At 43.9% G+C, this 13,668-nt stretch overlaps 1 protein-coding gene across 1 annotated transcript in view; it reads left to right on the forward strand.

The window, feature by feature from the left end:
- Positions 1 to 13,190, forward strand: part of LOC146062977 (putative cation-transporting ATPase 13A4) — a 137,797-nt gene extending 124,607 nt beyond the window's left edge. The window contains exons 25-30 of the mRNA XM_083174987.1: positions 1,009 to 1,081; positions 4,906 to 5,077; positions 6,722 to 6,909; positions 9,289 to 9,377; positions 11,447 to 11,527; positions 12,400 to 13,190. Of these exons, the coding sequence (XP_083031113.1) occupies positions 1,009 to 1,081; positions 4,906 to 5,077; positions 6,722 to 6,909; positions 9,289 to 9,377; positions 11,447 to 11,527; positions 12,400 to 12,615 (819 nt within the window). The 3' untranslated portion in view covers positions 12,616 to 13,190. The remainder of the gene's footprint in view (positions 1 to 1,008; positions 1,082 to 4,905; positions 5,078 to 6,721; positions 6,910 to 9,288; positions 9,378 to 11,446; positions 11,528 to 12,399) is intronic.
- Positions 13,191 to 13,668: the final 478 nt, after the last annotated feature.

The following is a 13,668-nucleotide window of genomic DNA, read 5'->3' on the forward strand; positions in this document are numbered from 1 at the left end:
ACGATTCCCGCCAACCCTCCGGGCCCCCCCTCCCGCTGTTCACGGTGCCCCCCACGACCCCCCTACCGCGATTCCCCACCCCTGACCCCCCCTCCTGTCATTGCGGCAACCCCCCGCCCACGCGACCCACCCTCCCGCGATTCACTGCAACCCCCCGCGCCCCCCCTCCCACAATTCGCGGTACCCCCCCCCCGCGACCCCCCCCCCTCCCGCAATTCACGGCATCCACCCATGGCAGCACCCCTAAGCCCCTCTTTAGTCCCCTGTATACTCACACACCCCTATCACTACCCAGCTTCCTGCTCTCCTGAACCGTAACTTCCACCACTGGGGAGTCGCTGACGCTGTTTTGCCCACATGCCCCTATCATGCCTCATAGCCCAGCCTCCTGCTCTCATGCACCCGAACTCCCACCCAGTAGGAGGAGACACTGACTAAGGGCCACCATCCTGTACTCCTGTACTGCCACGCTGGACCCTCACCCACTGGCAGAAGCTGCACAGTATCTCCCACCCTCCTCTTTAGTCCCCCTTATGCCCACACACCCCTATCACTACCCAGCCTCCTGTTTTCCTGTGTCGTGTCCTCCGCCAGTGGGGAGCCGCTGACTCAGAAACACCCTACTATACTATTGCACACACACACCTAAACAACATGCACACACAGCCCCCCCCCACACCCACAAATGTCACTGTACCATCCACACTATCAATGTACATCTTACTCTGTAACCGCTTTTTAATTAAACAAAACAATACACACCCCCTTCCACATCATATGCTCTCTATTTAACACATTTCACCTATAATTCAAGTTGCAATACAGACATCTTTCATACAATTCTAACCATCTTTCTCATATGCAAATGTTCACAAATTAAGGGGGCGCAGCCCCTTACGACGGTGTGAAGAGCGCCCGTAGGGCGCGATGAATCACCTAGTTTAACGATAAGCAGCTACTAATATGTGGGGGTAAATAATTGAATAAGACTATATTTTGTTTTTGCAGCAATTGAAATTAGTGGGTATTTACCAATATCTCATCCAGGACGTGGGAATCACGATATCCGTTTCCCTTACAAGTACGTTACTTTTTTGAAAATATAAAATCAATTCATAATGTTTGTATCTTTCATGAATGCAGAAAATATGGTTCTAGTTTCATAAAGAGATCATTCAAGGGATACTGTATGTGCGTTTTCAAGTATCTGTAGCCATTAAATTGTGAAAATAACTAGGATTATAAATTTACATATCCATGACAAATGTCTTAGTGACAATGTGGAATGTAATGTATGTAATCTGGGTAGAGGGTCATTAGGCCGACACACCAAGGTTGACATGGTCTTAGTTTGACATCTGGAAATGTCGACGTGAGCTTAGATCGACAGGGTTATTAGGTCAACGCAATCATTATGTTGACATGGGGAAGGTCAACAGTGAAAAAGGTTGACATGGGTTTTTCACTATTATTTTCAGCCAATATGTGCTAACAGGTGTTATTTCATGCCCTACCATCCATTAGGGTGTGCAGAGGGAATAGAATTGTGTGCTGAGTGTAGCGAGGCGCCGTTCCCAAAGCATGGGGAGAGTATAGGGGCACTGATACTGTGTCGACATTCGGGACAAAAAGATTTGAAAACCCCATGTCGACCTTTTGACTGTAGACCTTCCCCATGTTGAATGGCCCTGCCGACCTAAGCCCATGTTGACCTTTTCAGGTGACCATCTAAACCCATGTCGTTATCAGGTGTCGACCTAAGCCCAGGGCTATTTTTCAGTAGGCTCCAGCAGGAACTGAGGCCATTATTCTAGTTCACTCTTTCTGACAAAATATTTCTTAGACAGACAAAACCATGTGCACTGCAGGTGAGGCAGGTGTTACTTGTGCAGAGATAATTAGATTTGGGTGGGGTTTTACACCTGCATCACCTGCAGTGCACATGGTTTTGTCCATCTAAGAAATATTTTGTCAGAAAGAGTGAACTAGAATAAGGGCCTCAGTTCCTGCTGGAGCCTACTGAAAAATAGCCCTGCCTAAGCCCATGTCGACCTTTAGTGGTCGACCTTCCTGTGGTCGACCCAGTTACCCATACCTGTAATCTGGACAAAATACAAACAAATATGAATAGAAACCGCTGTCACTCTGGGGCAGGAGATGTCAACAATCTGTCACCAAGCACATTGTATAGATATAAATCATATATATGCAGATAAGACCCTTGGTGCTATACTCTCTTTCTGAATGATCTGCGTGAGACAGGAAATGAAAATATAAAATGAGAATGATATTAGAAGTATGTACAGATAATGATTTTAGTAGTACATATCACTAAGGTGACTTTGTGCTGCATGTATTGATGTATATCACCTGGAAAAGGATATGTGATAATCAGCCATGATGTCACACCAAAGATTGAATGAAAAGAATGTATCTACACGGATAATTGTTCCTTTTATCAATATAACAAGCAAACCTAATATTGTAAATACATTTTGTAAAGTTATGTATATTCTATATACCATATATACTCGAGTATAAGCCTACTTTTTCAGAACATTTTTTATGCTTAAAAAGCCCCCCTCGGCTTATACTCGAGTGAGGGTCCCACTTGAGTCAATAAGTTTTCCCAGTTTTTTGTTGTAAAATTCGGTGCCTCGGCTTATATTCGGGTCGACTTATACTCGAGTATATACAGTACTCACCCTCTCAAGGGTGAAAACATGCCTTAATGAGTATATTTCCTTCCTTCCGAATACCCTGTCCAGCTGGGCTGCGTATATGTGTTGTGGAGCACTGGAGCCGTCAGGTGTACAGATTGAAGATATTTATTGATACACACATGTTAAAACTCCACAAGCAGAGAATGTGACCAACACATCGGATCAATTCATATAGAGAACAATAGCTCAGATTACGAACAATATGAAATAAGGTCTAAAAAATAACAAACACCTAAACACCTTGCCAAGAACGTGATGGTGGATATCGGGGTAGGAATTGCCTTTTTGAAGGCCTGGGAGGAAGTTTATTAAGCACAGTCAGCTCCTAACTATAAAGTTGCAGGATGGGTTTTAAAAATGAAAGCTAGGCAGGGGCGGATTGGGATGGAAATCCAGCCTGGAAAATGTATGGAAGCAGCCCTAGTAGGGGTGGGGTCTGTTGAATGAGATGGGATCCTTCCGTATAGGGCCTGATTCTGAGTTGGACATACAGTAGTTACAGCAGCCCTTGTGTATTTTCCTGCAGTTGTGTCTGAGACTCTATGCGGGAGGAGAAGAGCGGTAACTGCACACATACACAGCGAGCGCACACATAGGGACACAGACAGTGCAGGGGGGTACAGGGAGAGTGATAGAACAGGCCATGGAACGGATTCAGTATTGAATCCCGGTGGTCGGGATCCCGGCGTTCAGAATCCCGACGCAGGAATCCCGACAGCCGAAATGCCGACAAGGGGGGGACGTGGATCGCCCCCCCCCCCCCTTGCGGGCTCGCTGCGCTCGCCACGCAGCGGGCCCGGTGCCTCGCTACGCTCGGCACACTAATTTATTCTCCCTCCAGGGGTGTCGTGGACACCCACGGTGGGAGAATGTGTCGGCATTTCGGCGGTCGGGATTCTGAACCCGGGGATCCCGATCGCCGGGATTGTAACTGCATCCCCATGGAACTGCTACAGTATGAGGAGAAGGGGCAGTGGTATCACTAGGATAGTGACAGTGAAATATACAGATACAGGAAACGTGTGTTAGGTATGCTATTATATGAAACAGATAAAAGCATCTGATAAAATACAGAACAATGGGATCCAGGGACAGTATTACATAAATAAAAATGGGGAATCAGGGACAGTAACACTTGCAGTACAATGGGAAGCAGGAACAGTGACATAGAAAAATGGGACACAGGAACAGTATTACAGCAGGCACAGTGACAATTACAGAATAATGGGATGCAAGGACAGTGACATGGAACACTGGGGATAAAGCAACAATGGCATTTACAGAGCAATGGGGAGCACAGTGACGTTTACAGAATAATAGATACACAGGCACAGTGACACTTACAGAACAATGGGGATGCAGGGTCAGTGACAATAACAAAACAATAGAGACGCAAGGACAGGACACGGTCACTTACAGAACAATGGGAACCCAAGCACAGTGACACCGAACAATGGGGACACAAGCACAGTGAAACTTTTAGAACAATGGTGACATCTTCCATTTCAGGTACTGAATGCTCCAATATGGATTCATTGTGCAGGTCCTGGCCATGTAAATTCATGAGCGGCTCCTACTCACAGCAGGACATGCCCCTTCCTCCAGCAGCACCAAGTGACAGCAATGCACAGAGACACGGAGGACTGAGGGAGGGGAAAATGTACACAGACATGGTTTACACTCTCCAGTGGAACACAAATCAGGGCAGTCGGCAGGCAGTGTTGACCAGGGGCAGATTAGGAACTGACAGTGTCCCTGGAAAATTTTGTAGAAGAGGCCCAACATGGGCAACACCAGAGGTATAACATGCCCTGTAGCCATGTCAGCATCACTGGATGACAGAGTTTCTGTACTGCAGACATGGAACAACAGAATGAATAGAAACAATACAGTGTAATGAGTATGGAGGTCTGTCTGTGGGAGGTGGGGCTACATGTCAGTAAACAAAACAGGCATCCGATATATATAGGTCAACTGGAAATCTTCCTTGTGGGTCCTATGGCCAATCAGCCCATGGTGTTGACTAGAAGAAAACATTACTGCTACCCAATGGGTCAATCCTTACCCGGTACCGGACCTTTCCAAGCAGACACTTACTGTATGTATGCAGCAGAATACATGTAAATAATGTGCAAATTCTGTTGTAGACAACATATAATAATTTTTCTGCATCTTCTTACAGTGAGTTTAACAGAAGCATATCCAATATTGGCTCCCTACAGACCACCAGCACAGCTGATATCTCCTCCGCTGCTGTTATCCGTGTCCTTTAATACTCTTCTTAACATGGCTATTCAGATCTGTGGCTTTGTACTTGTACAGCAGCAACCATGGTACAGCGCGGGTAACTTTAGGTTTGTTCATAATGCACTTTGAGACATTTGAAGAAATTTGATGACTACTTACATGCTTATGTTGGAAGGAAATAAAAGTTCACGCACATTTTTCAGTCACTATTACACATATATCTGACATCTAGGGGTATATTTATCACACTCAGCATTTATTTTACAGAATATTCCGCTTTTGCCAGGAGATGTGCTCCGATAAGAGCATTTCCAGGTGGAACAAGTGCATGTATCATTGGGAGAGTTTACAAAGAACCCTGTGCGTACAAGGGCCCTCTACCTTCTTGCGGGTAAAGCAAAGCAACCAATCAGATTCTGTCTATAGCAGGCATGTCCAAAGTCAGGCCCAGGGGCCAAATGCGGCCCGTGCTGTCATTTCAAGCGGCCCGAAGTCTCCAGCTGGAAGCGGGCAGAGCATCAGATGTGGGAAGCACAGCACAGGACACTAAAGGTGGGGCCCCGGCGAGCGTACCTTTACCTTGCTGTCTGCTGCAGTGAGGAGGTGCTGGCCACCACAGTCAGATGTGTTTGGCGTCCTACCCCTGCTGCTGCAATCGTATATATATCACCCTATTCCACAATCACAGTGACCGCAGTGTTTGGGGAGGGGGACAGCAAAGGGGAAGCTTGCTCCCGTAACATGCAGAGCGGAGGAAGGCAGCAGCAGGAGCCCAAACATCTCCTGTCCTTGCAGTGCCTGCTTTGCCTCTCCTTCCTCTGGCTCACACAAGGGGCTGGGAAACATACAGAGAAGGGAGGGGGCAGAGTGAGGGACATACAGTGAAGGAGGGTCAGGCTGGGAGACATACAGTGAATTGAGGCAGTGATGGCCATTTAGAGAAGGGGGAGCAGGGGCAGGCTGGGGGACATACAGTGAATGGGGGCAGAGTGGGGTACATAGTGAATGGGGGTCATACAGTGAATGGGAGTCATACAGTGAAGGAGGGTCCAGCTTAGGGGTATACAATGAATGGAGGCACTGATGGACATTAAGAGAAGGGGGGCAGGCTGGGGGACAGAGTGAATGGGTGCAGAGTGGGGAACATACAGTGAATGGGGACATACAGTGAAGCAGGGGCAGGCTGGGGGACATAGAGTGAATGGGGGTAGAGTGGGGGACCATTCTGATGTGATTAATGATTCAAAGAATGTCAGGCTGAATGGTCGGCCCCACACATTTACACTTTACCAAATCTGGCCCTCGTCGCAAAAAGTTTGGACACCCCTGGTCTGTAGTCATAATCTGATTGGTTGCTATGGGCAATATCACCTCTTTTCATTTTTAGAAGCTTTAGAAAATGCACCCCATAATCCCGCCAGGACAGGTGGACCTGCCATATGGAGGCTGCTATTGCAATAAAAATGGAGGATCTGCGATAGCTGCTGTGTTTTCCGCATAGGAGGATTCATTGGATACTGTAAATTTGCAAATATACTTTCGGAAAAGATACTGTATCTCACACATTTACTTTGGTCAATCACCCCTTAATGTTAGTGGAACATGTATCAATAGTTCTTATATTTAACAGGTATTTAGTGCTTCCCACAGACAGATCATAATAGGACATTTTTTGTTGCATTACGTTATATTTTTTATCATTTAATCATTTCTATTTTTTATCTTTTTATTTTGTTTGTTGCTTTGTGCAGTGCTTGTGTAACCAGTGCTGATGGTAATCTCAACATTACAAATGCAAACATCACAGCAGTGCACACATATTCTGAATATGAAAATTATGAGATCACAACTTTGTGGGCAATAACCACATTAAGTCTTATAGTCGTTGCATTTGTATTTTCCAAAGGAAAACCGTTCCGAAAACCCATATATACAAACTGTAAGTATACAGAAATTATTATTACATTTCATTTATAAGGCACCACAAGTGGGTTGCAGCTCTGTACATATGGCACTCATTAGAGCAATATAGGGTACATAGAATTAAACAGTACAGTAACTAAAGACTAAAGGTGCCCACACATTAGAAAGATCTATGATCTTAAGATGTGCGCATAAGTTGCCTTCAAATCTTTTGTCTGTCCTGGACAAAAGATTTCAGGCAAGCGCACATCTTTACCAAAGATTTTTCTTAAGATCCCATGTGCGTTCCTATGGATCTTTTGTTAAATCTTCTGATCTTTCATGCAGCACGTAAGATCAGAAGATTTAGCAAAAGATCCACAGGAGCACGCATCGGACAATTTTCGACCGATTATCGGAAATCAGCCAATCAGCAAAAATATCGTTCTAGTGTGTGGGCACCTTTAAGATTTATTCACTCATTTTCCTAATAGTGTTATAACAGCTGTCGAAGAGATAAACACATCAGGGATATCACAGAGTGCAATTGACATACAGTATGTTGCTTGTTTTCACACTGCTCCTCCAGTACTAATCATATGCAAGTACTGGTGATGCAGTATTAGGAGGACACAAAACTCTGCACTCAGAATGAATCACCCCCTATTCTTATTTTCGTTGCTGCTGGAACGTGGTCCTAATGGACCTAATGGTGGTCCCTATACTAGACATGTTATAGCATAAAAATATATGAATGTTGCTGCACATACATAAAAAGAATGATCTGTAGCGAAATTCTAAACTATAAACAAGAATTCTTTATTTAGAAATATGGTACAGGTTGCGTATCCCTTATACAAAAATCCGTTATCCAAGTTATTCCAAAAACAAACATTCCAGACAGTGGAATAAAATTATTTTTTTTGCTAAAAGCACTACTGGAGACATGATATGTAACTGACACTAATGGGGACATCATATGTAACGGGCACTACTGGAGACATCATATGTAACTGGCACTACTGGAGACATCATATGTAACTGGCACTACTGGGGACATCATATGTAACTGGCACTACTGAGGACATGATATGTAACTGGCACTACTGGGGACATGATATGTAACTGGCACTACTGGGGACATGATATGTAACTGGCACTACTGGGGACATGATATGTAACTGGCACTACTGGGGACATGATATGTAACTGGCACTACTGAGGACATGATATGTAACTGGCACTACTGGGGACATCATATGTAACTGACACTACTGGGGACATCATAATTAACTGGCACTACTGGGGACATGATATGTAACCGGCACTACTGGGGACATGATATGTTACCGACACTACTGGGGGACATGATATGTAACCGACACTACTGGGGACATGATATGTAACCGACACTACTGGGGACATGATATGTAACCGATACTACTGGGGACATGATATGTAACTGACACTACTGGGGACATGATATGTAACTGACACTACTGGGGACATGATATGTAACTGGCACTACTGGGGACATGATATGTAACTGGCATTAAATATGTGCAAGAAAATGATTGCTACAATATATTTGTGTGTATTTCATGTGTTTGATGTGTTTGTACAACATAAATGCAAGATACTTCAAGATACCTTATTGAAATTCTTCTGGTCCCGAGCATTTTGGATAAGGGATACTCAACCTGTAATTGACAAGTGAAAGACTATGGCATGGACAAATTTATAACATTTAATATAGACAATATACAACATATATTAATCCCTTCAGTGGTAGTCCTGAGAATTTTCCAGGCTATGCATCAGTGCCCAGACTGGCAAGCCCAGAATATTCTCGGGATTGCCACTGTTTAGCGCCCTCTCCTCTGCCACGCCTCCTCATCACGCCTCCTCATCCCGCCCCCCCCCCCCCCCTTCAGCCTACGCCGGTTGCCGGGTGCAGGGCCGGGCAGCGGCTGACATAGTGTTCAGCGGCGCTGTTTGAACCCTACACACAGCCTGGTGGTGTTTTTTTTAGGTAGCGCTCTAATAAACTCGCCCAGTGGGGAGCGCTACCTTAAAAATAAACACCACTGAAGGGGTTAATAGGAATATATTTCTGCTAATTTAATAATAATGTCTTTAAGATCGCTAAATGTTGAGGTGATACAGCACACTTTTTGTTGCCCCCTTGGCTGAGTCCAGGCAGTCGGTATCCCGACGTTGGTCTAATGACTGTCGGGGTCCTATACCACACCCGTTACAATTGCAAGAAATATTCCACCTATTTACTGACAAACCCATGACCCATGTCTGTGAACAAACTTAAAATTCTTTTTTTAAAGCATTGGTATACAATACATTGCAGAGCTATGCACATTTCAATAATATTATACTGTCTTCATTGTTTTTATATACACAGATATCTTTGTCTGTTTGCTGCCAATACAACTATCTTTGGCTCTCTTCATCATCTTTTCTAACATTGACAGTGTATATAGAGCATTACAAGTAAGTGTTACAATCATTCACATTATTAATTCCTTCCCTGAAGGTGTAAAATTAAATGAACATTAACTATTTTCAGTAATATCACCGCAGGGGATAACGAGACCTGGGTAGGGGGTGGCTGCCTGTCAATCTCTCCCCCTACTTTTTCTCTACCCATGCTCTCCATCTCTCCCCATGCCCTCTGTCTGCACTCTGTCCTCTCTCTCCCCTACCCCCTGTATACCCACTCTCTCCTGCCCTCTCTTTCTATACCCATACCTACTCTCTCCCCCTGCCCCATCTCTCCTCTACCTTCTTTCTCCCCAGCCATCTCTCTCCTGATCTCCTTTTCCCCTGCCCCCCCCCCCCCAGTATCTCTCTCTCTCTCTGCAACCCAAGTCTCTCTTTTTTACCTCTATCACTCTCCTCTCCACCTATTTTTTCACGCTTGCCCCCTCTCTCTTTCCACCTGCTCTCTGACAGTCTGTGTGTGTGTCTCCCTTGCACCCACTTTCTCTCACTCCCCATCTCTCTACCTTTCTCTCTCTGACACCAAGTTTCTTCCAGTCTTTCCTTTCTCTTCATGACACTCTCACTCTCTTTCTTTTCCTCCAACATTCTCTCTCACTCCTGCTCACACCCCTCCCTCAATTGATCCCCCCTTTCTCTCTGACACCCTCTCTCTCTCCCTCTTTCTCCATAAATCCCTTTCACTCTCTCTGACCAGCCCTCTTTCACTTCCCCTCTTTTTCTCTCTCTTTCTCCGACACTCTCTTGGAGCAAGTGTCACCCATCGCCACAATGCTTATCCTATATGTTCTCATATATGCGATAAACAACCCAAAGGGCAGCTCTTCCAATTCCTCTTCCTATGGGGCATTGTAGAGATAATGGAGGTGGTAGGAGGGATCCTTCTCAAAATTATGCTATGGAGCCCAAAAAGTTCTAGTTGCACCCCTGATTAGGATAAAGAGAATGGGTACAGCATGGGAGCAATCCTGAAGCCAATAGCGAAATGATTGGTGGAATAAGCCATTTGAAAGTGTGACAGAAAGTGCACTAGGGGTAGAGCAGTGAGTTGAGCATAGTTTCTAAAGAGGTAGGAAAAGGTTACAGTAATCAATATGGGAGATGATAAAGGCATGATGAGTGGACTCCATGGTGTGAAGGGACTGAATGCTGGGAAATGTTAGGAATTGAAAGCGGAAGGATTGAGTGAGGAACTGAATGATGGAGTGAAAGAGAGGACAGAGTCAAGGATGGCACCCAGACACCATACTTGTGACATGGAGGAAAGCGAAATATTGTCAATAGAAAGATATTTGGAGGAGGAAACAGTTTGGTTTTAAAGCTATTAGATGGGATGCACTAAAGTGAATATGCAGCCAAAACACTGTGAAAATTAGTTTTTTGGACTGTGGTCACACCTTCCATATGTATTGGTATTACCTACCACAACAAAGTCCTGCATCACGGCACTTTATTGTGGTAGGAAATGCCACCATATAGGCTACTTTCTGCATTTACCCAGAGAGGGATCCAATCAGATCCCTTCCATCCCCTCCTACAGCTGCTGCGTCTCATTGCGCATGCACAGGGGGACTCACAGGGCCGAAGCCAGGATGTCTTATCAAGAGAGCTGTCCTCTTGCATTAGTAATTCCATTATCTTAGTACATATATGTTTAGCATAGTTGCAGTAAATGGCGGGATGTCCATCTTTGTGGACATTTCAGGTAGCATTTTGGGTACTTATGTAATATTTGGGCTCCCGTTTTTCTTATGAGACCGCGTCCCCTCGCCACGCTTCAGACACGGTGGCTCGCCACACTATATAAAATCAACTCCATGCGTAGTTGGATAGTAGGGGTATGAAAAAATGGGGTGCATTTAACATGGGAGCATAGATAATACATAAGTACCGCATTTTGAAACCTATCAGATGGCCCATAGACTTATTAACCAACTAGCTAGATACAAGTTACAATTGCCTATCTGATCTAATATATCTATCCATTAATTAGCGTAATTGATATAGGTAGTGAATTATATTTCATTAAGAGAATGACAGTATGTTTTCTTCCGTTTTAGCTGATCTGCACTCCCACCATTTGGAGGGTGGCCATTCTCATACTGCTGATCATTTACTTCCTAGTGTCTTTCACTGTAGAGGTAAGAGAAAATAGAAATGTAATGGGACGTCCTGCATTCAACATTATACTACTATCTATTGCTATCAAACAACATATTATTTATCAGTTATGGTATAGTATTTTATGTTACGAAGAGTGATCGTTGTTATATGTGATTGGATTAGGACCTGATTCAGACCCGATTGTGCAGGAAGATGCAGACCCTGGCCTCTGTGTGCCAAGAAAACGGGCATTCTGTGATGAATGTATGTGTCTTTATACGCAGCCACTCTCAGCGGCACACCCTTGTCTGCTTAGCCACACCCTCTCCTAAAGACGCGCTTCCGGCTCCCAAATTCATTCTGCGTCTCACTGCAGTAACAATTGGGATGCATTTGCAGTACTAAAAATATCAACTAAATGCACTCAGCTTATTGGTAGATCACATAAAATAAATATACATACTTACAGTATATACATACACAGAACGGTGTAAACGTTTTAGGCATGCCATGGTGTGGAATGCCATTAAGGTGGGTTTGGGATAGGCTGTAACGAAGGCTAAGGATTAGGCAGTGAGATGGAGGGTTAGTCTGCGGGGGCCGGGTTAGCGTTAGGTATGGGGTTAGTGTACTTACCACAGAGAACACCACTGGGAATCAATATTAGCAGACTGCTGAACCTTAAGACAATGCGGAAGCAGCCAAGGCAGGTATGAGAAGGTGCTGCGTTACCAGGACTAATCTGTCAACATTTTAATAATTTTGATATTTCATCAGTCAATGTGATAAATGTAGACATACTAGGCATATCAACATGCTGGATGTCCACATTACAACCATTGTACTCTGTTTTCCAGATACATGGCTTATGCTATTTGGTCCACTCATTACGTTCATTTTTATTTTTCAGGAAGCTATTATTGAGAACAGACGACTTTGGCTATATTTAAAAAAACTATTTAACTACCGGTCTAAAAGCCAGTACAGAGTATTGTATAGATCACTTCAGAATGATCCTGACTGGCCTCCGGTGAACACAACACAATATGCTCACACAGAAAGCAAAGAAAAGAATGGGATGGTTTATAGTAATCCATGTTACGTGGATAATGAAAATGGAATGTGAATAATGGACGGTATGGTTTTACATATGATGAGGAGTTTCTCCATGAAGAAGAATAAGAGGCAAAAATGCAATTTCTTATTTTTTGTGACATTACGGCTGTTCTGTTGAATCTGATTTTTCTATCATTACAAAAACCAGCAGAAGAATCAAGTCTTGTGATATTTACACAGACTGCGGCTGGCACAGAGTTGGTGGCATGTTTGTGGGACGTGCCTTCCATAGTTTCTCACTGCACATGCTTAGAAACAAATGCATTTAAATACTGTACAGGCGATGCAGAGTCCTACTTATTTAAGTCAATACTGTAGGGGTAAACCTGTGTCTAATGGAGCAATCTCATGCAGGCAGTGTCCAAAGATGGTGTGCTGACAGAATTGTGGGCTACACAAAGTTGGGGCAAGTGACATACATATATTTTGTATTAATGACTTATATGATATGGCTGATTCAAGTGTGTGAAGATGATGATAACTGTCATGAGCGTGGAAGTGTACAGATAGGTGTGGTTTAGTAGAAAACATGCGTACAACTGTATATAAAGGAAAAATATGCAATTTTATGGCTCGTCCGGCAATGCTGTGGCAGTTATGTCCAACTCGCATTAAACTCTGTTATCAGGCCCCTCTATAACGGAATTATCCACGTGCTTGTTTGCCTCAATTGCTGAATTGATATTTTCTCTGTGTACAAAATAATTAAAAGAGATTTAACAGCAGTCCCAACATTTATGATCTCACTGAGCTTTTTTTGATGTGCAAAGAATGATCTCAGCACCACTTTAGAGATGACACTATCATTTACTCTGTCATTTTCAATTTGCTCAGCATATACACACACGACATATCTAACCTACTTTATTGTGCCTCTATTGCACTTGGTATTTCAAGTACTGTATGAAACAAATGACAAGTAGACAAGAATGGGGACTGTGAGAAAACAATCTGTCCAAGGCGATAGCATTAATTATACTTATGCTGTATGTACGAGTTGAATACATTTAGGCTCCGGTATATTGTCCCATCTGAAGACCTGGTGGCACTGAAGTTGGGGCAG

Source organism: Crinia signifera, chromosome 3, assembly GCF_055691185.1.
Source record: "Crinia signifera chromosome 3, ASM5569118v1, whole genome shotgun sequence".
Taxonomy (NCBI): Eukaryota; Metazoa; Chordata; class Amphibia; order Anura; family Myobatrachidae; genus Crinia; species Crinia signifera.